This window comes from Carassius gibelio, chromosome A1, assembly GCF_023724105.1.
Source record: "Carassius gibelio isolate Cgi1373 ecotype wild population from Czech Republic chromosome A1, carGib1.2-hapl.c, whole genome shotgun sequence".
Lineage (NCBI taxonomy): Eukaryota > Metazoa > Chordata > Actinopteri > Cypriniformes > Cyprinidae > Carassius > Carassius gibelio.
In genome coordinates, this window is record NC_068371.1 from 8,451,772 (window position 1) to 8,479,632 (window position 27,861).

A 27,861-nucleotide genomic window follows, 5' to 3' on the forward strand; every position below is an offset into this window, starting at 1 on the left:
AAGGTTCCAACAAAATTGGGTGTACTTCAGTACTTGAAGAACAAACACCAATCATTCTGTAAGTGCAGTTTGGCATTTATGATATTAAACATTATTTAAAAAAAATAAAAATAAATGGCACATAGATGACTCAGAAATGTCTTTTATTCCCAAATCCATTTTTGCGTTCTCTTTTCTCATGTTTTCATGTGTATTTCTGGAACTAGAATTGTATAGATGCACTTGTCATTACTGCTATTTTTTCAATATAAATTTTACATAATGAAAAAGACTGGTTAACCGAACTTAGCAGGGTTAATATTAAAGATTTTATATGCTGTATGTAACATTTTCTACTTTTCAAAATGTATTCATCACACCACAGGACCATTTAAACAGACTGCATGAAAGCAACATGCACATTACAGCATCTTAAACCGTTTTATAATGTCTGCCTTTGATACATTTTTGTTTCATTGGTTACATTTTTTTTTTTACTTTGGCCAGAGTTCTGCTTTGATGTAAAATGGACTTTTTTTGAGCAAAACTTGACTGGTTAAATGCTAATCTCTTCTCGTTTCACATACAGATGGCTCCAAAAGTCAGGTTTTATGCAAGCCTTAAAATTCAGTGACAGAAAAATCTATCTTAAAATGCAGCCTTCTGGATTGTTTAGTCAAATTGTTAAAATGGTTTTTGAATTTGTAGTGAACGTTTTAATACATTTCGAATGGAAACACCACTTCTGTTTGAACATGGAAGGTCATGGGCAGCAGGACAGTTTCCAGGGTGTTTAAGATCAGCTGTAATTGGGTGACTCCTGTGTTTCAGGTGATGATGAGCTGTCCAGTCCCTCCCAGGATGCAAGCACTGGATTAGAGGACGTCATCGAGCAGCTCAACAATTCCTTCCCCCACAGCCAAGGTGAGAATCCAGCTCCACCGTCTGATACAAACACTTCTGCTAATCAAGCAAACTGATGCAGATAGTCTCAAACCGGCCAACAGTTATGAACCCCATTCACTATTCTCCGCTCTTCAGAGGCGGAAGTCATCATATTTGGGTAAACTTCTATAGCGGTGAACAGAAGCTACAACGAATATATTTTTTAGTTCTCATTCGTTCAAATGGCAAAATAATTCAAAATTGTGTTTCTGCGACTTTCTAAAAGACAAAATCTGAAGAAACTGATTATTTCGGTCAGAAGAGAGAAAAATGCCTAATTTTGGATTCCTCTTTGAGCAATGTGAAAAAATAAGTATGGGTTTGCGGTGCACACAACCTGTACATTTCACTGACCGACTGCTTTTCTTCTCTTTGCATGATTAAACCGCTTAATGTTTCTTATGTTTCTTTTACTTGTTGGAAATAGATGGAGGACTTTTTTTCAAATATAATACATAAAAAATATGATTTTTAAAGAACAGAGCAAGTCTTTCAACTTTAAAAAAAAAACTTAAAAAACAAAGAAATGAACAATGATGAATGTTCTACTTCAAGCGGTTTCTCTTTTTAACAGTGACTCTTAACAGGATATGTTTTGTGAGAAGCACAAAATTACAAATGCATAAAATAAAAAACCTTACTGATTACCGTATTTTCCAGATTATAAGTCGCACTTTTCTCATAGTTTGGCTGGTCCTGCGACTTGTAGTCAGGAGCGACTTATTTATCAAAATTAATTTGACGTGAACCAAGAGAAAACATTACCGTCTCCAGCCGCGAGAGGACGCTCTATGCTGCTCACTGCTCCTGTAGTCTACACTGAAAACATAGAGCGCCCTCTCGCGGCTGGAGACGGTAATGTTTTCTCTTGGTTCTTAATAAATGCGACTTATAGTCCAAGTGCGACTTACATATGTTTTTTAGATAATTAAAGCATTGGACTATATAAATATCAGTTATATATGATCCTCCATGCAGTCCTGTTGCATTCATTGTGCTGGCATTACAGATCCTGTTAAGATTCAGTCTAACTGCCTATCCCCATACTCCCAACTTTACTGATCTTTCTTATTTCCTGTTTTCCTCTGTCTAAGGAGGTGGACGGCTAAACCCATGAGAGGTTAGTATTGTTATTAACCCTTTCCTGTTTTCCATCCTTACTTATCCACTTTAACACTGATTTAAAGAAGTCTCTTACTCACCAAACCTGCATTTATTTGAAGTAAAAACAGTAATATTTTCAATTTCTTGTCTTCAGCTTCAGCACATGATCTTTCAGAAATCTTTCTAATATGCTGATTTGCTGCTCAATTAATATTTCTTATCAGTGTTGAAAACAGTTTTTCTGCCTAATTAAGTTGGTTGACATGACCCCACAAGAAACTCACATTTACATATTTTGTTTACACATTTATATATTCTGTTCTTAATATTGCATTAAAACATGCACATTCGCTTGACTGACAGAATGCCAGTGAAGTTGTTCATATGAAATCGGTGTGAGATTGCAACTGTAAAATTGTGCGTGTAAACACCCACCCTCAAAACTATCTGAAATATGTCTGTCAGATACACTGTTCTCTGTATTTTTAGCAGCATTTGCAATAGTGCATTTAGTGTTCGTGCATGTGCAAGCACTGACATCAGATTTTGTTTTTCATCTCCCGCAGGTCCTAATGTGGGAAGTCTTTTCCACATGGTTGATAACATTGGACATGCCATGGAGTCGTTGGTTAATGTAATAACTGAGGAGCAGGATTTAGACTGAAGAGGTCTTCTCCTAGTTGCATGCTTTTGTAGTGTCAACAACTGGCCAGGATATGTTTACAATGGAAATATAAATAAAAATCTATTTTTCTGAAGGATCGCGGTTCCACATTGTAAATTTGATCTTTAGTAGTTTCATTAGTTTCTTACAGCGAGTCTAGAATTGTTTATTAATGATAAAAACAAAGGTTTTTTAAAATCTATGCAATTGTACAAAAAAACGACAACAGGTGTGTGATAACGTGTAACATTGCGTGCCATGCCTTTGTACAGAGGGGAGCACATTTTAAAAAAGGGTTTTATCTAAATGGGTGACTGAGTATATGCAGGGGTGCTTTATCAACTCATTTTGTTTGTAACAAAATAACAAATGCATATTAAAAGGCAAGCCCGTTATACTTGTGCGTGTTTGTGTGTGCGGTAGAGTGTGTGTGTTTGAAACCTGTGTAATCCGTCCCATTCAACTACTGCAGACAACATGAAAAGAAAACACACTTTTGTCATGTTTTAAATATATATATATATATATATATATATATATATATATATATATATATATATATATATATATATATATATTTAGATATCCGAATTAAGGTTATATACTGTCTACCTCATAGAAATTCACTTTCTTCATGCTCTTTCCGTGCTTAATGAAGCAATAAGAATCATGATCATAATATTTATATTTTAATTACAACTCTCGTGCTAGAGATATTTTTATGGAATCTTGTTGAATGTAAACTCAGAATTCAGAGAAGGTCAGTTGAAATAAAAAGTTGCAATTATCATTAAAATATAGTTGTGTGATGTAAACTCAGAATTGGGAGTAACGTCTGAATTCTGAGTTAATATCCAGCATTTTTTTTTTATTATTATTATGTTTTTTTCCGAATTGTGAGAACAAAAGTCTGAATTGTGTGATGGAAATGTTGGAAATGAGCTTCCATACATTTTAGCCCGTGTTTCAGAATGAAAATGTATTTAGTGCTTAAATCGAATGGTGTTCGTTCTTTTTCCATACTTGAAAAAATTATGAGAAAAGTACAGTACATCCAACCCATTTTACAGAACTGGGATTAAGCATGAAGTTTAAAGCTAAGGAGATCACAGTGACAACAGTGCTAATGATTGACCTCTAATAATCATTATCAGCTTGCAGTATATTGGCATGTTGGAAGAAATGGTAAATGAAAGGTCATGCATACTCATTGTTCTAATAATACAATGTCTAACTTCAAATGTTCATCTGAGGTTATTTGTTTGTCATCTAAATATGCTAGAGAGCAATGGCATGGTATACAGAAATGAGTAAAACATCAGTTTGTTGCTGTGTGATGGAGATGTTTGTCTTTTAATTAAACTTTTATGCTTTGTGTGAATAAATATATAGAAATAAATGAGAATTATATATTGTATGCACAACCGTTATAATTACAAAACATATTTGCACCTTGGAGATGAGCATGTCCAGAGTACTGCATTTTTATTTCTGAGATGCTCTATTTGATTCTAACTCTTGTTTTGAAATCATGCATATTATTTGTAATTGCGAAAGGAATATTTTACCAGACAATGAAATGTAATTGTGATTTTCTTAACTTGCCGCTGCATTAGTTGATAAAAATGGAAACCCATTTTGGCCACTGTTTGTCTTTCTTGATGGATTTGCTTTGTCACAGTGCATTATCATCTGACATACTCCGGAATATTTCTACTGAAAATGTCTAGGATAAATAAATGTTCGATAATTAAAAGGAAGTCAAGCTACCGTGGTACTATAAAATGAACATGGTTCAGTGGAATTATGTCATTCATGAAATAGGTAAAAGTAAAAATAAATGCTATTTACATCATTAATATGTTTTTTTGAAAATCTTAAATTCTAAACCGTTTAACATTACAGTCGGAATTTATAGCCGTTTTTTTTTTTATTTTAAATATTGATTTTTCAGTCTGTGTATTTGTACCCTATGTTACAAAGTACCGAGGAAATAATTTTATGAATAATTGTATTTTAATTCAGTTCACATGTATTTGTATAGCGCAGAATACATATCCTTTGAAAGCAGCTTTACAGAAAATTAATGTATTTTCATTGTTTTCAGCAATTTTCAAGAAGTTGTATTAATACAATTTCTCTTTTTACACCGTTTTAATATGGGTTACCACCACAGAGGCCAGAACACGACGCACACAAACGGAAGTTAGAAACCATCATGGCAACACTTACCGGTGGATAATTGAGAAACAATGTACATAATAAAGACAATTTGTAAGTCTCTACACTATTTACAAAAGCAAAACAGAGGATGGAACTCAACCTTTTACTAAAGTTTCTAATACAAACACAATGTGTATCACGTGACTTGCTTGCCTGTCCTCTTCCCTAACCTTGAAAATACTTTTAGAGAGCGCTTCTACTAGAAAGCAACTTATAAATAGGCTAATTTATAGTCAGTTTTGTCAATTTCGCAATGTCAGTAAATCAGCCGCAGTAATGTTCACTCCAATTCCCGCTTGGCCCAAAATGTCTGTCAGGAAACCTCTCATAAATGCGGTGATCATCAGGTGATTACTTGGATCAAAGGCATGGCACTGTAAAAGTGAAAGTAAAAGCAGAAAAAGAGAGATCTAAACAATAGGCTACATACCGGCACGTAACGGGGATTTATGATTGGATTTTCTTGACTTAGTGAGAAGTCTAGCAGCTGCATTATGAACTGCATAAATGCTTCACACTTCTGTAATTGAATGGCGAGAAGTAACACATTAACCCTTTGGGGTGTTGAGCCAGTTTATTTCCAAACCACAGGAGAGTTTCCCCGTTTTCCCCTCTGTAGTCATCAATTTTACTTTCCAAGAATATATATATATATATATATATATATATATATATATATATATATATATATATATATAGGTACAATAGAAATTATTGGTTTAAATTGGTTTTAAAATAATAAAAATAATAATTACTTTTTCTTTGTTGTTTTTTTGGTCAATCTGCATGTAAATTAGCATATCAGTTATATCGATGTCAACATTTGACAAAAAAAAAAAAGCAAATACACAAATAAATACTGTTTTACTAATTCTCAGCATTTTTGTCCTTCATGATCTTTGTCTGTTGTGACAAGTGTTTTTATTTTTTCATTAACCCCATTTCAAAGAGGAAGCTGTTGAGTCATGTTGCTCCTGTTCCCCTTGAGCACATGACAGACAGACACTGAAGTTTAAAAGATCCCTGCCACTGCTTGCACCTGCAGTGGTTGTCAGTCATGTCTGCGAAACTCTGTCTGTGGGCTCTCATATTCTTTGTGATAAAAGATGTGCACCCCAACTATGCTGGTGAGTAATTGCATGCTTATTTATGATTATAATTATTGATTTTAGGTAACCATTTGAAGTTATTTTTTTTTAATTAATTAATTTGACCATTAGAAAATGTAATGATAATAGTGTAATAGTGCTATTAATATATATATATATATATATATATATATATATATATATATATATAATCTAATCTTCAGTGTGCATTAATAAGCCTCCCAAAAGTATTTAGACTCCTTCAAATGTATGAATGTCTATTTATATATATATATATAGAGAGAGAGAGAGAGAGAGAGAGAGAGAAAACAAAGTACACTTTCCAAGCTAAATATAAAGTATATGTTTTATATGGTAAAACAAATGTAGGTATTTAAACACTGGTTGTCAAAGGTTAGTGGAACACCAATCTAATAGCAACTGATTAAAAGGAACTTTTAAAGTTAATTCTGTGCATAGAATCATTTGTTTGCGGATGCCATTTCTTCAGAAGAGTTATTTAGTGCAGTGGGTTTCAAACTGGGTCACGACCAACTGGTGGGTAGCAGAGAGGAAAAAGAGATGTTGCACAAAGTGTAAATATGTTGCACAAAGATACATGTTTATACTTAAAGATACATGCAGTTACAAAAGTCACAGATTAAAGCAGTATTTCTTGTGGACCTATTGAACATGAAAAGGGGAAAGTTCCCCTCCAAACAAGTGAAGAGCTGTGTTTGTAAGAATCATTAAAGTGTTTAAACCTTTGCTTCTCTCAAAAATATAAGTTCATAATCTTGAAATCTTCCATCAAAATCCATCTATATTTTTCTTTAAAACTGTTTTTAGATTTAAATGGTGCTTCATCTGTGCACATTTCTCTCCTGATTCAGAGGAGATAACCTTTTCACTGGAGAAAGCAATATTTCAGATAGTGGACCTATTTTTAGCCAGAAGCAGTGATTTGAAGTTAAAATATATATATATTATGTCTTTATCAGCTGTTTGGACTCTCGTAATACTTTATATACTTTATAATAATCCAAATTCTTTATGGAGTACTTTATATATAACATAATTCTTTATTAAACAACATTATCAGACGATAAATGCTGTATAATGTATTACTAAGATTGGTCATACTGTTTTACTTTAGAAGCAAATGTGGCTGCACCCCAGAATGTGATGGTGACTTCTGTCAATATGGCTGCAGTTGTTGAATGGACATCTCCACACAATCCCATGAGGAACGTGACATACACGGCAAGATATATGTAAATATCACTCAAAATACATCTTAAATACTCCAATATAGAAGAAAAAACAAATGCATGCATGCCATTATGAAATAAACCCATCGTAACTAGCTAAAAGGCATTGAACTATGGTTCTGCTGGAATCTGAGCTTTTGCAGAAGTTGAAAAGAATAGGGCTATTCTACTTGCATGAATAACATATTTGCCTTACATGCTTGCAAAAATATTTTGTCTGTTGTGTTTGTCATCCTGTCCTTGCAGCCTGAAAAACAATGTGTCTTCCATCTGCGTGAACACCAGAGAGCTGAAGTGTGATGCAGGGAGACTGCCATCTATATTTGGGAGGTACATTTTTCAAGTGCGGGCAGAGGATCAAGGAATGTTCTCTAAATGGGTTGATACAGCCATATTTACACCATATAAGCACTGTAAGTGAGAATCAGCTCTATGTTTGCACTATAAACTCTGTTGTGTTGTTAAGTCCATATAATGTTCATAAATAATAATTATATGAACTACTTTGCACCCCTGTAGCTATCATAGGACCCCCTACTGTGCATCTTGTCATCCAAAGTAATACCTTGGATGTGCACGTCCAAGCTCCAGTGATGAAAGTGGGCAAACTTGCAGAAATTTTTTCTCAAATGTCCTACATCATCAGACATTGGACCGAAGGCTTCGAAGAAGAGGTATAAAAATGCATGTATTCTTCTGTAACAGTGGAATTTTCACAAGCTTCTGTCCTCATATAATGAACAAAAAAATAATCTATTTCCATTTTTTTTCATATATATATATATATATATATATATATATATATATATATATATATATATATATATATAAACTATTGTGAAACCACAAACAAAAACAAAAAATATTTTATAATTATCTTCAATAACCATAAGATGAACTTTGTCCCTGTAGGCAGTGGAGAAGACGGTTGCTGAAACCAAAGAAGATTATGTTAAACTGAGTATTAAAGGACTACATTTCTGGAGCAGATATTGTGCTCAGGCCTTGGTGATTCCCAAAGGCTACGGAAATGTCAAACATTTCAGTACTGCCGTATGTGTGACTAACACATCTGGTAAGTGTGTCTTCACCTGCAAAATATTTCAATAATTAAAGCAATAATCATACATTCATGTATATATTCAACAAGATTAAAATAGATTAAGAATTTATCAATAATTCAAGTGACTCAAAAGAATTGTTTCCTTTTGAGAAGCTACAAGGAGGATCCCAAGGTGCCAATCTCTCTCTCTCTCTCTCTCTCTCTGTGTGTGTGTGTGTGTGTGTGTGTGTGTGTTTGCATTAGTGCTCATCAGCTGTGTGATTGCTGCTGCCATCCTTCTTCTTCTGGCAATCTTGGCCGCTTTGCTGATCTATAAAGTGTACCGATTCCTGTACCCGAAAACCAACCTACCAGAACTTCTCAAGGTATGGATCTCCTGTCATTCCACTACGTTTTATATATGTGTAACATACACAACTTTTCTTATCTGACCATAAACATTTTTGGATTAGATTTAGACATTTTAAAATTTTAAAATTAGCTTTCATTTTTATATTTTCATTCATTTTGATTTGTTTCAGCACAATTGTTTTAATTTTAATGCTTTTGTCATTTTTTTATTTGTTTTATTTATTTCTGCATGTTTTTATTTTATAAAATGGTATTCAGCTTAAACATATTTCAGCTGCACTGTAAAACATTGTTTTTTAAAAAGTTTATTAAAATTACATTAAAATACTTCATATATAATATAGGAATATTTCAGTCTTTTTACTTCAAAATGTCATGTTTCATTCAAATGTCTTTGAAAGTATTTGTAAAATTTACTAGCAGTTGAATAATTATATATATATATATATATATATATATATATATATATATATATATATATATATATATATATATTTTTTTTTTTTTTTTTTTTTAATAAAATTCTAAGTCGTTAAAAATAAAGATTGTTGGAGTCCATTTTACAAGAAAATAGCATTTCAGGTTTTCTACTTCAGAATTTCAGTTATTTGTTATGTCTTTGTGATTGTTTGTAAAATGTAATGGTGACTAGGCAACCTTTATCATTTTCATATAAGGTTTATGTCAGCTTTATTTAAATTACTGAAAAGAGTCATTGTTTTAGTACACAATATTGTTTAAGAACCATATATTTTTTTCTAGAATCTATTCGTACCATCATTTTGGAATGCTGAGGCAACCCATCATTCAGCACAGCATAAAGAACAGCATGATAAAATCAGTGCCATATCTGAGGAACATCTATATGAAGAGCTCAGCGAGAAAAGCAAGATTTCCGAGGACAAGGACTCTGGTTTGTCGTCTGTTCTCGGCCCAATTCAAGAGGTGGAAGAGGACTACAAACTCCTGGTGAACATAAATCATGCACCTATTTTTTACTCTAACCATCTCTACCCGTTATGCTTGAAAAACTCATTATTTACTCATTCAAACAGCCCCTGCTTCGAAGGCTCCACTAGCACTCAGTCTTGTTACTACAACATAGCTGACGCAAGCTCTGAGCCGAGCATCTCTGAGGGTGTTTGCTGAAGTCATCAATAAGCTGAGATGAACTTATTTACTTAAGAATGATCTTGATTATCACAAGTATATAATTTATATATATATGTTATGTATATATGTATAACTGCAGTGGTGCAATGGCTGTCTGTTGTATATAATTTCTTGCATTGTTTATTGTGATAATTAATGAATGTACTTTCTGAGAAACTGATATCATTGTATGCCTATAAATGGTTGTATTGTTTTCATAAAATAGTGAAATATGTAATAAATAAAATTGAATTGTTCTTACCTTTTGGCCCAGTTAATTTAATAGTTGTATCATATTGTTAGCACTAAACTTCACACATACTTATGTTATTTAAGTGTTAAGTAAGTGTTTTTATATTTCTGATCAATTTCATTTAGGTCTATAAAATGATTAGCCCCCACCTTTTTTTTTGGTTTCATGAAAAACAAATAGAAAGTTTGGGCACCCTTTGCAGAATCTGTGAGAATGCGAGTAATTTTCAAAAAATAAGAGAGATCACACTAAATGCATGTTATATTTTATTTAGTACTGACCTGAGTAAGATAAAAACATAAAAGATTTCACCCCCCAGCTCTTAATGCATCTTGTTTCCTTCTGGAGCATCAGTAAATGTTTGAATCTTTTTAAATACACTGTAAAACCCGACAAGTTAACTTAACTCAAATCGTTTGAGTAAACCGATTGCCTTGACTGTAATACCCGACAAGTAAACTTAACTCAAACGGTTTGAGTAAACAGATATCCTTAAGTTATGTTAACTCAAACCGTTTGAGGAAACCGATTGCCTTAAACCATTTAAGTTGAAAAAACTAACAGTTATGAGTACTCTGAACTTAATTCAGTTGAGTTCCCTGAAAGAAGATATACATTGCAATTAAGTGATTAAGTGATTAATTGAGCTTTAGTGATGAACACCTGCTGTTAACAAACAGAATCACTGAAGAAAAGAGAGAAAGGAACAACAGCTGACTTCAGACACAGCCTCACTCAAACCTGACAAGTTATGTTAACTCAAACCGTTTGAGGAAACTGATTGCCTTAAACCATTTAAGTTGAAAAAACTAACAGTTAGGAGTACTCTGAACTTAATTCAGTTGAGTTCACTGAAAGAAGATATACATTGCAATTAAGTGATTAAGTGATTAACTGAGTGCTGATTGAGAATTAGTGATGAACAGCTGCTGTTAACAAACAGAATCACTGAAGAAAAGAGAAACACAAGAACTACTACAACTGACTTCAGACACAGACTTAGATGAAATCAACTGAAATAAAATACATGAAATCTCTCAAGATCTGATTAAACAACCCCACAAACAGCATCAGCAGCTCCACTTATTAATAACCAGACTGACTTTATTTCTGTCAGACGTCTACAGAAGATCTTATTGAGAATGAACTAAGGTTTAGATGTTGATTTATTGTTTCATTTGAAGTAACCATGTTAGAGATCAGTGTTTGCTTTAGTTGGGCTCTTGACCCTTGACTTCTGTCTTAGTCTTTTCTCTGGTTGTTATAACTGTGTGTTTCTAAAACACATTTGTTGTAACTCGAAAGCCCAGAAGAAATGCCATGAGGTGTTAACCTGTACCTGGGTGTAGGTTGTTATACTTCATATAGGTGATGATAATTATGCATTATTATTCACAAATATTGATCTGTACAGAGTCTAATCTCTGAGGAAACAAATGTGTAATTAGTAGAAGTGAATCTAATACAAGTGACCCTAAGAGTCTGTGATAATCAGTTAATATAAAAATGGCTTCATAAACATTTTGTACACATACATTTGTATTCCATCCCAGTAGTTGGTCAGACACAGACATCAATAATCAGAATATGAACCTCAACAATGGTGACAAAAAAACATGCTGCAGTGCATGCTGGGTACTATTGTAGTACAAAACTCATCCATGGCTCCCAGCATGCTCTGCAGCTTTTTTTTTTTTTTTTTTTATGGTCACCATTGTTGAGGTTCATATTCTGATTATTGATGTCTGTGTGTGACTGTTTGACACCGTAGAAGACCAAAGTCTTTGTATTAACTGATTATTACAGAACCACTGGCTCTTAGAATCACTTTCACTATAACCAATCAAATTACACAACACTTATTTCATCAGAGATTAGACTCCTAGCAGTTCAATAATTGATGATTATCATCACCGATATAAAGTATAACAACCTACATCTAGGTACAGGTTAACACCTGATGGCATTTCTTCTGGGCTTTCGAGTTACAACAAATATGTTTTAGAAACACACGGTTATAACAGCCAGAGAAAAGACTAAGACAGAAGTCAAGGGTCAAGAGCCCAACTAAAGCAAACACTGATCTCTAACATGGTTACTTCGAATGAAACAATAAATCAACATCTAAACCTTAGTTCATTCTCAATAAGATCTTCTGTAGACGTCTGACAGAAATAAAGTCAGTCTGGTTATTAATAAGTGGAGCTGGTGATGCTGTTTGTGGGGTTGTTTAATCAGATCTTGAGAGATTTCATGTATTTTATTACAGTTGATTTCATCTAAGTCTGTGTCTGAAGTCAGTTGTAGTAGTTCTTGTGTTTCTCTTTTCTTCAGTGATTCTGTTTGTTAACAGCAGCTGTTCATCACTAATTCTCAATCAGCACTTAGTTAATCACTTAATTATTTGAATGCAAAGTTTTAAAACTTACATGGTTTAAATCAAGGCAATCTGTTTACTCAAACGGTTTGAGTTAAGTTTACTTGTCAGGTTTTACAGTGTAGTTGTGTTTGAGTCCCTCAAATGTCTTCAGTCAGAAAAGATGCATCTCAAAATCATAAAGTCACTGCTGGAAAGGGTTCAAATATGCAAAGATGCTGGAAAACTGAAGAATCTGCAGGACTTTAAAGATTTTTCTGAAGACTGCTGCTCAGTTTAACTGTTCAGAACAAACAAGGGACTCATGCACAACCATCACAAAACAGAAAGACAGTCGAGGATCATTAGGTGACAGAACACAGTTTTAAGAACCAAGGGTTCACAAACTTTTGAGTGGGGTTATTTTAACAATTTCAGCAATGTTTTGTCTTGCGGACTAAATGTTAATATCTTTTATGGACAATATCTTATTCAGGACACTACTAAACAAAAAAATAACATGCATTTAGTATGATTACTCCTCATTTTTCCCCAATTCATGCCCCCCCCCCCCCATTTACATTTTCTATACCTCTTTTATACCACTCATCTACCTTTCTTCTAGTTCTGTACATTATTAGAGAAACTTGGATGTTTTGATGAAATGGATGTTTAAGCACTTGTGTTCTTAAATGGCTTTTTAAAACCTGTTTTCCTACAAGAATTTGTATTCTCAAACCAATGCTTGTACAACATTACTTGAATTTATTTCAATAAAGTTCTTACATTTTTGAGAAGACCAGTTACAAGTCTCTTTATTATGAGCTGATTTGAGTTTTCTTGAACTGATAATGTAAAATAGTAAGTTGTTTTAAGTTGAAACAACAAATGACCATTAGTTTAATAAATTGTTAAATTGTAAAACTTAACTTCTTGAGTTGAAACAGAGTATCTCACATTTTTAAGGCAGCAGGTGAACTTTCGTTTCTAAGTTTAACCAATGTGAAATGTTTTACAGTGAAATTACAGAACACCTAAACCAGTGGATTTCAAATAAAACTCTTTGTTTGATGGCGACGTTGTGTGGTTTACAGTATCATCAGCCTCTGACTTCCGGTAACGTTACGTGTTTAAACCTTCCACTAGAAATTTTCCCCGTTATTTGCTTAGAAATAAATATGAATAGAAATAAATGTGTTTTTTTTTTTTCAATTAAACAAAACTTTTATGTCAAAATGTTTAAAAATAATCTATATTCCATGTAGTCTCTCATATCAACTGAGAGAATACATGGAATATAGAATATTTATAAACTACACTACTCAATGAATATTTTTCTAATGTTTGTTTCTTAAACATTACGCCTGTAGCTGACTAACAGGCCACTAACGTAACTGGTATCTTAAGAAACTGATGTGATTTCACATCAATGTATAATTGTGTCTTTGTATGTAAATTTTTCAGGGGCTTTTGCCAGACCGAAGAGTAACAGTGTAGTTCAGGCTGAACTGCATTTCAGTGGCTTTGAAGTAGGAAAGGTTCTGGTTGGTTTTTCACTTCTTGTTATAAAAGAATACAATTCATTTCTTGCATGCAAATGTTTGTGGAATGTTTACATGGTAGACATGGTTTAGTTTTGACTTCTTGTTTGGGTCATTGATCTGAAACAAAAAAAATTCATTGATCCAAAAAGTTTTCACTGGAGAATTTTGATAGAACTCTGTGGTCAGAGGAAAACACTTCATGTTGTTACTGAAAGAAACGTGACAGAGCGGAAAGAATATGGGAGGAAGTATGATGTAATGTTATAAAGCTGTTGTTGTTTATTCCCAAGAAACTCATCAATATGTTCTTGGAGGTGCTCGATGTCCGTATTTTACCCCCTTTAACAAAGCATTTCCAAATTAAGTACATAAAAAAGGCAACCATCAACCTACTGTATTATTTTTCTAATATTCCAGGATATTTTAATATCTGAAAACAAACAGCAAAGAGCTGAAAAAAATTGAAAAAAATAAATGTTTAAGCTGTATTTCATTATAATATATATATGTTTTTTATAAATAAAATAAAGCTCATTTTAGGAGGCAAATAGGCACAATGGCAGACCGTCCAGGAACCTAACAAAAAGCAAAAATAGCTTTTAAAAAAAAAAAGATTGCAGTATGTTAGCAATGCCAAATGCAATATGTTCAAAGCACTCATAGCACTTTAGCAACGACATAGCAACATCCTTAATGATCAGATGCTTTTTGCACAAACATGAATGGCATTTGTGTTTTCTGTGCCTCAGTAAACCTGAAGGAAACGGCAAAGATGATGATCATTTGGTTGAAGAGCAGAAGACTTCTGATGGAAAACCTCCAGCTGTTACTTCCCATTATGAGCTTAAAACGACTCCCTCCTGGGAGAAGGTATTCTGAAACTTATGTCAGTTTTGAAAAGATCAGCTTCAATCACGGTGTATTTCACTGCTGGTTTGGAGCTACTCCTGCTGGAGGACAAGCCAAGCCATGCTGTTCACCAGCAAAAATATTGCTCTTTCAAGCTGAGCAAGACGACCAGAATCCAAAACAGAAAACAAGGTCGTGCTGGTTTTTTTCTACAGGGTCTGAAAAGTTTTCAGCTGTATAGATGCAGGAATTTGAATTAGCTTAGGTCTGTTTCATTTTGGCCCATTAAAAGCAGTCAGCAGAGAGAGGTTTGGTGAGACAAATTTAAGCTTATTGAATTGAATTTGATTTGACTTCATACCATCAAAGCCATCAAATGTGGGAAACATACACAGAATTACTCTCATAAACCTGCAAAGCCTTTAGTTGTGGTATTGTTTAAAGCATGCAGTTTCTATATTAGTTTCTATATAAGTTTATTAGATAAAAAATATACAATGACATGATCAGTGTTAGTAATACTACTACTAGGTATTCTGGTTGAAGCATACAATCATATTTTTCTGTTTTTGCTCTAGGGTAGCAAGAAGAAGACCAAACCTGATCCTCAACTGTAGGTATCCACCACAGATACAGATACACATACAGGACTCGTTAAAATGCTTCTCCAGCCACAAAACTAAATGAGATACAAGGTCCTCCGGGAGGGTAAGAACACCATTTCTCATCCAGAGGGCCTCTGAGGTGCATGTAAAGAGCTAAAACCCAGGAAATGAACGTTTGGTAAAGGCTACAGTGTCTGCGTGCTGGAATGCTGATGTTTCCACCAGGCTTTTTAACTGGAATTGGTCACGCAGAGTGATGTTTTTGCCCCTACAAAAGACAAAGAGTTATGGTGGTCCACCAGTATCAAACTTCCACTTTAAAGCAAAAACTTTCCCGGACCTGCATGGAAATTGCTGATCTAATCTGGTCCTTTCAGCAGAGAGGAGCTTAGAGAATAATAAATAGCACTCCATTTAATAGTCTCCCAATTACATGCCCCCTTTTACAAGTTACCCGACCTGAAAATGGCCATTTACAGTGGAGCGTTTCTGGTCTTCTAAGGCCATTCTTTATTTGTATGTAGCACTTTATTTTGTGCTGCTGTCTGAGTGTTACGGCCGAAAACACTGAAATCCAATTTTAATGATTTAATCAGATTTTAAACCATACACAAACAGATTTGGATTGGATTTGTAAAACAACATAAAACTAATCAAATTTGAATCGATGTGACCACAAATTACATTTATTTAATGCAAGATACCTTTGTGTTTTATTTCTTGAAGCCATGTCCTATACCAACATTGCAGACCAAACAAGAGTGATGAAGGAAGCTGCATTTTTGAAGAAGGTCCAACAAAAGGAAAAAAACAATCATATCTGCTGGTGTGTTGCTCTATGTGATTATACAACATATATCACAGATAAATATTCTGAGTTTGCAAACAATATTATAGGGTGAACTAGACAACCCTTGATAGTGTGTTTTATTCTTAGGCAGGTTGATCTGTGTGATGACCCATGTTCAACAGAACAGAAACTTAAAGCCTTAAGGCACTTGCTGCATACAAAGTAAGCCAGTGTAATGGTTTGATTCATATTGAACATTTTGTGTCACTTTCCACTGAATGCTCATACATTTTATGTGCGTTTCAGCTAAAATACAGTGGCAAGTCAGTGGCCTCTTCAAGATCTTCAACTAAACTTTCCTCACGGCGAATTTTGCGACATGTTGGACAAGTATGTGAAAGTGTCACACTGAAATATTTGAATATATTAGTGTCTTTTTTATTGACATCTGTCAATGTTTCTAGCCTGTATCTTTAAGTTAGTTTGTGTCCCAATTTGCATACTTGTTTTACAAGTACATACATCACTGATGGTGGGAAAATACATAGTTTTGAGTAGGTATGTTAAGCTCATATCATGAAATTGCATCTTGATACTGCAGTACTTTTTGCATGTACGCATTAGCATCTAGCTCAAGTCATTATCTTAAAATTCATATCTTTAAGACTTATTCAACATCTCTGTGTTAAAGCTCCCAGAATCTGCTGCTATTTTCAGAGTGCTCAGACTCTTCCAGCAGACTGCACGAAAGTCAACATAACTCATAACTCAGACTTAGCCCTTTTAATGTAATTTAATTTGAATGTCGTTAAACTAATTTGATTACTAGTGCTTGTAAATGAAATGCTTGACTGTACTAATAAGTATAATAATGTTACACTGTGTTTTGATTAATTGAAGCTGTTCTTTAATGTCTTATTAACAAGAGACTGGTGTCACTAAGAGAGCTTGTTCGCATAACCAGGAGTCTGCAGGGAGACAAAGATTTTACTAAAGAAGCTAAACTAATACTTCTTTTGATGAAAAGTGACAGTAATGACTTTTACGTTTACAAAAATCTCTTCAACATTTAAAAATAAATGCTGTTCTTTTGAAGTTTCGACTGATCAAAGAATCCTAACAAAATCTTCTGAAAAATCATGGCTTCCACAAAAAATACTTTCAAAAATCAAATGATAATAAATGTTTCTTGAGCAATTTGGGATATTAGGATGAAGGATCACGTGATACTGAAGACTTGAGTAATGATGCTGAAAATGTAGCTTTGACATCACAGGAATAAATTACATTTTAAAATACATCAAATATATAGAAAGCCTTGGTGAGCCTAAGAAACTTCAAGAACATAATAATAATAATAATAATAATAATAATAATATTACCTACCCCAGACATTTCAGCAGTAGTGTCTATTGCTATTACAGTACATTGTTATAGTTTTAAATATCCATATCATCCAAATGCATGTTTTTTTTTTTTTGGATATTTTTCTGTTTTGTTGCAGATGAGAATGAGAAGCCATGTCTTTTTGAGCTCACACCAGAAAAACTTCTGACCTTCACCTTCAATACATTTATACCTGAAGACCAACCTAACGAACCAGTGAGAGACTGCTTATGGTTATCGTGCAGACCTTGTGTAGAACTCTTTATGACACACTTTATAATTGTGATTTTACAACTTTAATATTTTTAGTAACTGAAAATATTATCCAAATCTATTAGAGCTTCCAAATTATAGAGCTTCATTCTGTGTGAGCATTGCCGCAAAGTTTCAGTTCAGCATTGGAGATATGTAATAACAGTGCATATTTTGTGAGATTGAGGATGAAGCTGTGTTGTGGTTTTCAGGCTGTGAATGCATTGAGGCATGTTCCTGTCAGAATGCCTGAAGCGGATATGAAACTCACGATTCCATTATTCAGTCTAAAGGTACGGGAAGCAAGTGTTTTTTCCCCACTCCATTACCTTCTAAAAGGGACTTTTTTGTCTTATAATTTTTCCTAAAATTCCTGAATTACAGTCTTTTACCTGATATGCCAAATGTGGTTTTGTAATATGTCTGAATTTGCGGAAAATACGTGAAAAATGCTCTTACATGTGTGTATGGTTGAGTGGCAAGCCACAAAGAAAAAATAGGAAATGTCACTCGAGAGCCATCCAAAATGGTGCTGAGTGAGTTAATTTGAATTAACGCTATCTTTTGTATTTTAATTGAGAATCCTGCACCACATGTTTCTGCCTCTAACCAGCTCCGCTTTACCTGGAGTGTGACCTGGACTTCCATTTGTGTCCACTGCCGCAATACACTGTCACTAAAGGCAATGCTGTAGGTGTGCATGTCCCTCCAACTCAGATGAAATTTCTTGATGGAAAGGTTTGTTAAGAATTTGCACAAAAACACAATTTTGCACATCACAGGTTGAAACGATTTCCCAAAGAACGAAATGTCTAGAAGTGGGATTTTATGTTTTATATCATAGCTGGCACAATTAGAATCCAGGAATTGAATGATTTGTTTTATAATATTCTGTTAATGTTATTAAGAGTTTTTTTTTTTTCTTCTTAAAAATACCAAATGCGGGATATAATCAAAGGGGTTGTGCATGGAAGAAGTTTCCCTCTGTGGCCTTGAGCACTTTATCCAATATTTCAACTGTAAGAAGTGACTGCACCCCATGTTTGTAAGCATTGCACACACACACACGAACACACACTGCTTTACACATTACCTCTCATGTAATTAGTCCAACTCTTGCAAAACTCTTATCTATCTAGGTCTGACCCTTCAGTATCGTCCTGATGGCTGTGAAGGCTCCTCCAGCTCTTCAGGATCTGCCCGACAGCATCAGAGACCAGATTCAATCTGGAGTGTAAATATAGATTATCCTCCAGCTTCAGTAAACCCTCTATTGTGAATTGTTTGTGACAGCATTTACAGATTCATGGTGGTTTGATTTCTCTGGCAGGTCTGAGAGTCTGAGAGATCTTCAGTTACATCTATTAAAGAGGATGGAGATGAAGACAGCGGGTTAGTGTTATCACATGATTGAATCAATAGCATTGAATAGAAATGTAAATTTGATTCGTCTGCAAGTCTCAGAAATCCAGTAGCTGCAGTCAGCTCTGCAGAAACAAGGTGAGAACAATCGCACCAAATTTCACGTGTAGCACTTAATCCTCATTTAGACAGGGTGATTGGTGAAGTATATAATGCAATCATTCATAAAACAGAAAGGTGGTTTTATGTCTGTTCTGCTCGTAGGGAAGTTGATTCCACCATCTGGTAATGAAGACAGCACATTATTTGCCTTGTTGTTCAGGTGTGAGGTGAATATAACGTGAGATAAACTTTCTTCCTCTCTTGATCTCAGAGACACACGCGAACAGCAGTGTCAGCACAGAGCAACAGACTGGGACCAAAAGTACTGGGTAGATTAAAAGAATTGAAATCTACAGTAGATCCAGTTGTGCCTCACCATGTCAAAAATAAATAGCACTTTTATCTATGCTAGGTTTATCTATGTGTGCCTTTATGCTTTAGTGATTGCCTCATAACTAAGTACAGTATATTCATGTTCTTTTAAGCACAACTAGTGGAATGCAATGGACATTGAACTACAGGAAATCTCAGGTAAACCTGCAGACTTTAGCTAAACACAGTGACAAGCCACTAGATGGCAATAAATGTCTGACACATGAAACAGCAACTATACCTTCATAAAAAATATTTCATGGTCAGTATCTGTATGGGATCAATCAAATGACTTCAATTAAATATGTTTTATATATATATATATATATATATATATATATATATATATATATATATATATATATATATATATATATATATATATATATATATACCATCCTTTAATGTTTGTTAGGTCTAATTGTTGGGCTACAATCCCTTGTGTAGAAGCAATACTGAAGTAATAGATTCACATTAAGGGCAAGTCTGAACAGGATCATGCCCACATCTGCACAGTATGGATGACTTGTAGATAATTTTTTCCAACAAAAATCTTTCTACTGTGAAAAATTCACTAAAATTCAGTTTAGGAATCACACTACCTGAAATTCAGACACTGCATTACTTAATAGCATAAAACTGAGAATAAAACTGTCTGATCGCTCATTGTTTGCATGCCTTCACAAATTAGATTTAGGTCTTGTGAAATGCCAAGACTCTCACTGAATCATCTATAAATAGTACATGTCCCTGCAGGAATACTTTGAGATCGAGGAATTCCTCTTAAATGATGCCAGATTCCTCTATAAAGGTCTATTTCAGTGGGGAACTATTTGTCCTTATCTTCCACAACCTCGTCCAGATCCTCCTTCTGGGTACTCAGTTAACGCCTCCATTAGGTCACCTTTTGAGAGCGCAAACAGATTGGAGTATCCCACACTGCGTATGTTAGCAGTCCTGCAGTTACCGGCTTTACTTCTTTTGATGCCGAGAATGCTGATCTCTCTGAAGTAAGCGCCATAGCTGAGCACCACAAACTGCGTGACGCCATCATCTGCCACCACAGCTAGTTTGCAGTCTTTGATAATGTACATCTCCTGCCCGATGTCACGCTTCTTGCAAATGTAGTCAACTGGACTGAAAACCTGTGGTTGGAGTTTAAGGACGAGCTCAACAAGAAGACCCGCTTCACAGTCCTGGAAGATACGTACCTTCCGAAGGGTTTCCAGATGCACGTTGATGGCAATCTCCACCTTGAGCTTATCTGGGAGGTTCTTGAGCACTTCCTTTTCATTGCAGGGCTTCTGTTCAATCCAAAGGTAGTCACACCACTTCACGACTCGGGCCTCCAGATCTTTGGTGACCTTTCGGAACTGCACGTACTGCTTGATGGAGTCGATCTTGGCCTGGACCTTTGCACGGGACCAGCCGATAGCTGGTTATATCGAGTTCAGTTAAAGAGTTTGGGTTATATCGATTAGCTACTCATGCTCAGAGGCGTAGCAATAGTGCAGGCAAGGCCCCTGACAGCTGACCATTTGAACAATCGGAAATGTCATTGTTAATATAACATGGAACCACATTTTTTTAATGAAAAAAAAAAAGAAGAAGAAAAAGAAAAAAAATCCAGGTGGGTAGACTTACCAGAAGTGTATTGATTTGCAACACAAGGGTCCATATAAAAACAACAGATGTGAAAAAAGACACAAGTACAAGTTCCATATACAAGTCCTGTACCTTTAGAACTCTTTAGTAAGATCTTGTTTAAGTCCAGTTAAGGTTCTTGGTTTTCTAATGAGCATGCTAACATCATAAGTCTCCAGAGATGGCTCTTGTTAGGTGCTGTTGATAGTCCTGATCTAATTGCTGTACCGCTGTGTGGTTTGAATTGTTTAAGTCCCCTGACTCCTTACCTTACTGAATGTATCCTAAAATAATACCTGTAAAAATAATTATAATTTGTTGTTATACTAATTATAATACGTTAAAATAGACTTGGTATTTAAAAAAGCTAAAGAAACATTTATTGTGATTAATGTCGAAAACAGTTGTGCTGCATAACATCTGTGTGGAAAATATGCTACATTTATCTACAAGTATTCTTTAATGAATAGAAAATTCATAAGAAGGGCAATAAACATTGTGTGACATAAATGTCTTTACTGTCACTTTTAATCAATATAATGTGTCCTTGCTGAATAAACATTAAATAATAATAATAATATACAGACCTATACAGCATACATACACTATATAGCACATATTCAAGCTAAAAAAACGAATTATCCATATAAAATCAATCAATGAATCTGTTTATTTCAAAGTCTAAATGAAAAGATTTCTACAGCACAAACACAAATATAGCATGGAGCCCAGAGCCCCCTGCTGGTCCACAGGCCAAACTCTATTATGATACCACTATTATGATCTTCCAGTTCATGTTTTGTCCTGCATAAACAGCTATCGGCCACAATTACTGGAAGTCTTGATCCACATAAGGCTCCAAAACTCGGCCATATGTCCACTCTTTAGAATGAGTCCAGAAACACACACACACACACACACACACACACACACATATTTATTATATAAATAAAAACAACAGTGCTCATGCGATAAAGACTAATGCCAGTGAGTTAGGTTTTCTCTGAAGCCATGGAGTAATAACATAATGCAATGTAATGCAATCATGTTTTTGTGATATGCAAATAAACACTCCTCAAAAGCCTCCTGAAAAACCTGCTGTGTATCTTGTACAGTACACATCTTCTTACATCTGATTAATAATAGCATTTTGTATTTAGAATAAAAATGTAGTTCATGTGTCTTTTTCTTTCTGTGAAATCTGTGCTGATTTTTATAAATTAGACATAAGAATAACATGTTTAGTGATTTTACAAGATGACTGAAGTACGTTAAACCTAGATTATCCATAAATAGTTTTTTCATCAAAATGTCCTATTTTTTGGCCGGTTTAAGCCTTTAATTTTTTTTTATTATTATTTTTTTTAAATATATGTAGTTTTTTTTTTCTTTTTTCTGACAATTGTTTCATATGTCAGATTTTACATTGTTAATAAGGTTGCTTGATACACTCTCTCAACAACAACAACAACAACAAAAGGTACAAATTTTTAACTGGGGTGGTACAAAAACTCAAAGGTATACATCTAAATTTTACATATTATTAACTTAAAGGTACATTTAGGACCTAAAGTGTGCATATCAGGCACCACCCCAGTGAGAATTTGGTAGCTGTTTTTTTCTGTGAGTGTTGTGCAAGGTAGTGTTACTTTTCCCTTTAATTAAGAAGGGGAAAAATGTTGAGCATGAGCTTTTTCAGCTGTGTGTATGTATGTTTATGAGATGAAAACTTTCATGCTTCACTGATCCTTTGGCCTGGTCATCTGGTAAGTTGGGGGAAATTTCAGCTTCAGCTTCCTTTTTTCAGTTCCCAATTGAGGTTCAGTGATATATTCGTCCCTGTGCAAGCTACTGATAAAGTTCTGCCACTATCAGCATATGTTTAGCTTTACAACAAATGTCATCAAAATCCTGCATATTCAGATTACAGCACGAGACGGGGGAGGTGTGAAGATGATGTCACACCGCTCACATGTGCCTTTACAATGGGTGTGACTTCAGTCATGACAAGTAGAATGGAAAACAGCTCAGCTTTATCTATCTATATACAGTATTGTTCAAAATAATAGCAGTACAATGTGACTAACCAGAATAATCAAGGTTTTTCGTATATTTTTTTATTGCTACGTGGCAAACAAGTTACCAGTAGGTTCAGTAGATTCTCAGAAAACAAATGAGACCCAGCATTCATGATATGCACGCTCTTAAGGCTGTGCAATTGGGCAATTAGTTGAATTAGTTGAAAGGGGTGTGTTCAAAAAAATAGCAGTGTGGCATTCAATCACTGAGGTCATCAATTTTGTGAAGAAACAGGTGTGAATCAGGTGGCCCCTATTTAAGGATGAAGCCAACACTTGTTGAACATGCATTTGAAAGCTGAGGAAAATGGGTCGTTCAAGACATTGTTCAGAAGAACAGCGTACTTTGATTAAAAAGTTGATTAGAGAGGGGAAAACCTATAAAGAGGTGCAAAAAATGATAGGCTGTTCAGCTAAAATGATCTCCAATGCCTTAAAATGGAGAGCAAAACCAGAGAGACGTGGAAGAAAACGGAAGACAACCATCAAAATGGATAGAAGAATAACCAGAATGGCAAAGGCTCAGCCAATGATCACCTCCAGGATGATCAAAGACAGTCTGGAGTTACCTGTAAGTACTGTGACAGTTAGAAGACGTCTGTGTGAAGCTAATCTATTTTCAAGAATCCCCCGCAAAGTCCCTCTGTTAAAAAAAAGGCATGTGCAGAAGAGGTTACAATTTGCCAAAGAACACATCAACTGGCCTAAAGAGAAATGGAGGAACATTTTGTGGACTGATGAGAGTAAAATTGTTCTTTTTGGGTCCAAGGGCCACAGGCAGTTTGTGAGACGACCCCCAAACTCTGAATTCAAGCCACAGTACACAGTGAAGACAGTGAAGCATGGAGGTGCAAGCATCATGATATGGGCATGTTTCTCCTACTATGGTGTTGGGCCTATTTATCGCATACCAGGGATCATGGATCAGTTTGCATATGTTAAAATACTTGAAGAGGTCATGTTGCCCTATGCTGAAGAGGACATGCCCTTGAAATGGTTGTTTCAACAAGACAATGACCCAAAACACACTAGTAAACGGGCAAAGTCTTGGTTCCAAACCAACAAAATTAATGTTATGGAGTGGCCAGCCCAATCTCCAGACCTTAATCCAATTGAGAACTTGTGGGGTGATATCAAAAATGCTGTTTCTGAAGCAAAACCAAGAAATGTGAATGAATTGTGGAATGTTGTTAAAGAATCATGGAGTGGAATAACAGCTGAGAGGTGCCACAAGTTGGTTAACTCCATGCCACACAGATGTCAAGCAGTTTTAAAAAACTGTGGTCATACAACTAAATATTAGTTTAGTGATTCACAGGATTGCTAAATCCCAGAAAAAAAAATGTTTGTACAAAATAGTTTTGAGTTTGTACAGTCAAAGGTAGACACTGCTATTTTTTTGAACACACCCCTTTCAACGAATTGCCCAATTGCACAGCCTTAAGAGCGTGCATATCATGAATGCTGGGTCTCATTTGTTTTCTGACAATCTACTGAACCTACTGGTAACTTGTTTGCCACGTAGCAATAAAAAATATACTAAAAACCTTGATTATTCTGGTTAGTCACATTGTACTGCTATTATTTTGAACAATACTGTATCTATATATCTATCTATCTATCTATCTATCTATCTATCTATCTATCTATCTATATATATATATATATATATATATATATATATATACATAAATCATTAGTCATTACAGTATAACATTTCTTTAATCTATATATGCCAGTCAACAGTTTTTGAACAGTAAGATTTTTAATATTTTATAAAGAAGTCTCTTTTATTTAACCAAGCCTTCATTTATTTGATCCAAAGTACAGCAAAAGTATTAATGTTGTGAAATATTTTTACTATATAAAATAAATGTTTTCTATTTAAATATTTGTTAAACTGTAATTTATTTCTGTGATGCGCAGCTGTATTTCAGAAATCATTCTAATATGCTGATTTACTGCTCAAGAAATGTAAAAAAAATTCTTATTATTAATAATATTTAAAACAGTTGAGTAAATTTTCAGGATTCTTTGATGAATAGAAAGATCCAAAGCATTTATCTGGAATAAGAAGCTTTTTAAACATTCTACTCCATTCAGAAGCTTGAAGTCAATAATTTTTTTTTTTTTCAGATTTTTTTTAAATTATTAAATTAAATTAAATATAAAAAATAAATAAATACATTACTGCACTACATTGTTCATATACTTTATTAATAAATAAATGAAATAAACCACATATTGTCCAATCGTAGCCTAGGTTTAATGTGGTGTTGGTGCAGTGGATAAGTCACATTCCTTTGGTGTGAAAGACCCGGGTTTGAATCCACTGTGAGACACCAATGTGTCCCTGAGCAAGACACTTAACCCCTAGTTGCTCCAGAGGTGTGCGACCTCCGACATATATAGCAATTGTAAGTCACTTTGGATAAAAGCGTCAGATAAATGTAATGTCTTGATGTTTCTAAACATTTCCATTTTTCTATGAAAGCAACTGTTTTCATGCAGTGATAGCTGGATGCTTTTGTCCATTTTCTTGGTTCGTCTTTCTGCGAGAAAGCGCCCTCCTGCTCCTCCTCCTGAATGAAACACACACGGCATGAGTGTTTAGTTCATCTTGCCTTATTCTGGGTAAGAATAAAATATCAGGTCATGCGCAGACTATCCTGTCTCTTTGATCTTTGAGTTTAAATCTATATTTATACACATCAGCTCTTGAAAACCTCTATGCAAACACACTTGCCCGACAAAAGTGCCATCCCAGATATTTATGACTTTCTTTCTTCACATGAACACAAGCAAAGATTTTTAGTCCATATAATGCAACCAGAAACCACACAAAGAGAACATGACGGTTCACTTAAGAAGACAGTGATTCATTAACAGGGGTTGCATGAGATACTGTCATATTCTCTTTGTGTATAGTTTTTGAAGTGTCATTTTTGGATGTCCCACACTTGCATTATATAAAGATTTTTTTTTTCTAAAACTCTTAGTTTGTGTTCATCTGATAAATGAAAGTCATGGCATGAGGGTGGAAATTATGGAGTTTCCTTTTAATCCCTTTCACTTTATTTATTTTTATTTTTTTCAGCTGGGTTTCATTTTGATTGTTTTTGAACTAAATATACATGTTTGACCTGTGCCATTGCATTTTTTCGTTCTCTCCCTTTAACCGGTCTTCTGTATTGTCTGCCAGAAACTACTTTACATTTTAAATCTACTTTTTTAAAACTTGAGTACAATTTAAACTTGTACTTTTTAACTTTAAGTATGATTTTGACCAGATACTTGTACTTTTAACTGAGTAAAATTTTCAATGAGTACTTGTACTTTCACTTGAGTAAAATGTTTGAGAACTTTTTACACCTCCGATTAAAACATAAGCAAAGATCAATTTAACACATTTTAAAAGTAAGTGAAAACAAATGGGTTTTTCCCATATTTCAAATTCTATTATTATGTTATAATGTTTATACATTTTATATATAATTTGTATCTAATTGTGGATGTTGAACAAAATAAGATGTGCGTGTGTTTGCTCCAGTTAGCTGTATATGAAACAATAAAACTCTGTGCCTTATTAAGATAGCAAAGTATATTTGTTTATATGTGTGTGTGTGTGTGTGTGTGTGTGTGTTAATAGGGACAGAAGGCAGGCAACATAAGAGCATGTCTGAGCACAGAGGAACTAGGGCATTTGAAGGAAACAGTTCCAGTTAAGTTGTAAATCAAGATGTTAGCCCTTGACCTTCCCAGAAAAGACAGGGTTTTATAAATAGCACAGGTGCATGCTCAGCATGGATTATGCAACTTCCTGTATATTTCATATTCTATTAATGCTCTTGTTTGGCGCTGACACACGTCAGAGGGAACAACACTCCACCCAGGCTAATTTTGTTGGGCTGTTAGAGATCAGGGTCAATCATGTGTGCTATTGATTTATTTTACCAGAGGGAATGTGCCAGATAACACATCAAAAGATTGAAAGAAAAAAAAAAACACCATCTTAACTGAAGCAGCAGAAGAAGATAGACGATTTGTGTTCGTTCTTCTATTAATAGTATAGTGCAGCATGTATTTGTAGCACTGTTTGCTGAGTCTGTTCTCCACACCGCTGCAAACCCATCCGCACACACTGAGGAAGTCAACATTTCTGCTTACACAAGCTAATATCATATTCCACCTACAGAAAGATTCAATATAACCACTCCATTGTCTGTTTATTCATTCCCATTATTCTCTAAGCACTGATAATATCTGAATAATCTAATATGCTTAATGCAAGAAAAACTGTGTCAGTACAATTACAGTGTATCTCTTCTCTAGAGTTGACTTCAATGGAAAGCAAATCCCAGAATGATTCTTTCAAAGTCAACTGGACTGGTTTCTAACCAGGAAGATAATGATCTTATGTTTCTGTAA

At 34.5% G+C, this 27,861-nt stretch overlaps 3 protein-coding genes and 1 pseudogene across 12 annotated transcripts in view; 3 read left to right on the forward strand and 1 right to left on the reverse strand.

Annotated features, from left to right (window-relative positions):
* The window catches only part of LOC127978590 (dystrophin-like), a 110,639-nt gene extending 106,311 nt beyond the window's left edge, over positions 1-4,328 (forward strand). For 6 of the 9 annotated variants that reach the window (XM_052583398.1, XM_052583469.1, XM_052583618.1 and 3 more), the window contains 2 exons: positions 811-903; positions 2,595-4,328. In XM_052583398.1, coding sequence (XP_052439358.1) covers positions 811-903; positions 2,595-2,692 — 191 coding nt within the window. In that variant the 3' untranslated portion in view covers positions 2,693-4,328. Of the gene's footprint in view, positions 1-810; positions 904-2,018; positions 2,045-2,594 lie in introns of all 9 variants that reach the window. The other 3 variants (XM_052583690.1, XM_052583771.1, XM_052583842.1) reach the window with 1 other exon arrangement.
* Positions 4,329-5,871: 1,543 nt separating this feature from the next.
* On the forward strand, positions 5,872-10,362 carry LOC127942916 (interleukin-10 receptor subunit beta-like). Of its 2 annotated transcripts, XM_052539036.1 has the most exons (8): positions 5,872-6,042; positions 7,160-7,277; positions 7,521-7,687; positions 7,794-7,948; positions 8,187-8,349; positions 8,581-8,702; positions 9,451-9,657; positions 9,744-10,048. In XM_052539036.1, the coding sequence occupies exons 1-8, from the start codon at positions 5,973-5,975 to the stop codon at positions 9,765-9,767; spliced, it is 1,026 nt and encodes a 341-aa protein (XP_052394996.1). In that variant the 5' UTR covers positions 5,872-5,972; the 3' UTR covers positions 9,768-10,048. The 2 variants fall into 2 exon arrangements, with proteins under 2 accessions (XP_052394996.1, XP_052394919.1); XM_052538959.1 differs by having other exon boundaries at positions 9,451-10,362.
* A 4,324-nt stretch (positions 10,363-14,686) lies between these two features.
* Positions 14,687-16,997, forward strand: LOC127994876 (uncharacterized; annotated as a pseudogene).
* A 3,553-nt stretch (positions 16,998-20,550) lies between these two features.
* LOC127995032 (cyclic nucleotide-gated cation channel alpha-3-like) lies at positions 20,551-21,389 on the reverse strand. Its single transcript, XM_052591849.1, has 2 exons — positions 21,356-21,389; positions 20,551-21,146 (listed from the first exon to the last, which is right to left on the reverse strand). The coding sequence occupies exons 1-2, from the start codon at positions 21,387-21,389 to the stop codon at positions 20,551-20,553; spliced, it is 630 nt and encodes a 209-aa protein (XP_052447809.1).
* Between the last annotated feature and the right edge of the window lie 6,472 nt (positions 21,390-27,861).

Coding starts and splice junctions, on each gene's coding strand:
- LOC127942916 (XM_052538959.1), top strand. CDS start 5,973: ATGTCTGCGAAACTCTGTCTGTGGGCTCTCATATTCTTTGTGATAAAA. Junction 7,278..7,520: donor ACATACACGGCAAGATATAT/GTAAATATCACT, acceptor CTGTCCTTGCAG/CCTGAAAAACAATGTGTCTT. Junction 8,350..8,580: donor ATGTGTGACTAACACATCTG/GTAAGTGTGTCT, acceptor TGTTTGCATTAG/TGCTCATCAGCTGTGTGATT.
- LOC127995032 (XM_052591849.1), bottom strand. CDS start 21,389: ATGGACCCTTGTGTTGCAAATCAATACACTTCTG. Junction 21,147..21,355: donor TGCAAATCAATACACTTCTG/GTAAGTCTACCC, acceptor CGATATAACCAG/CTATCGGCTGGTCCCGTGCA.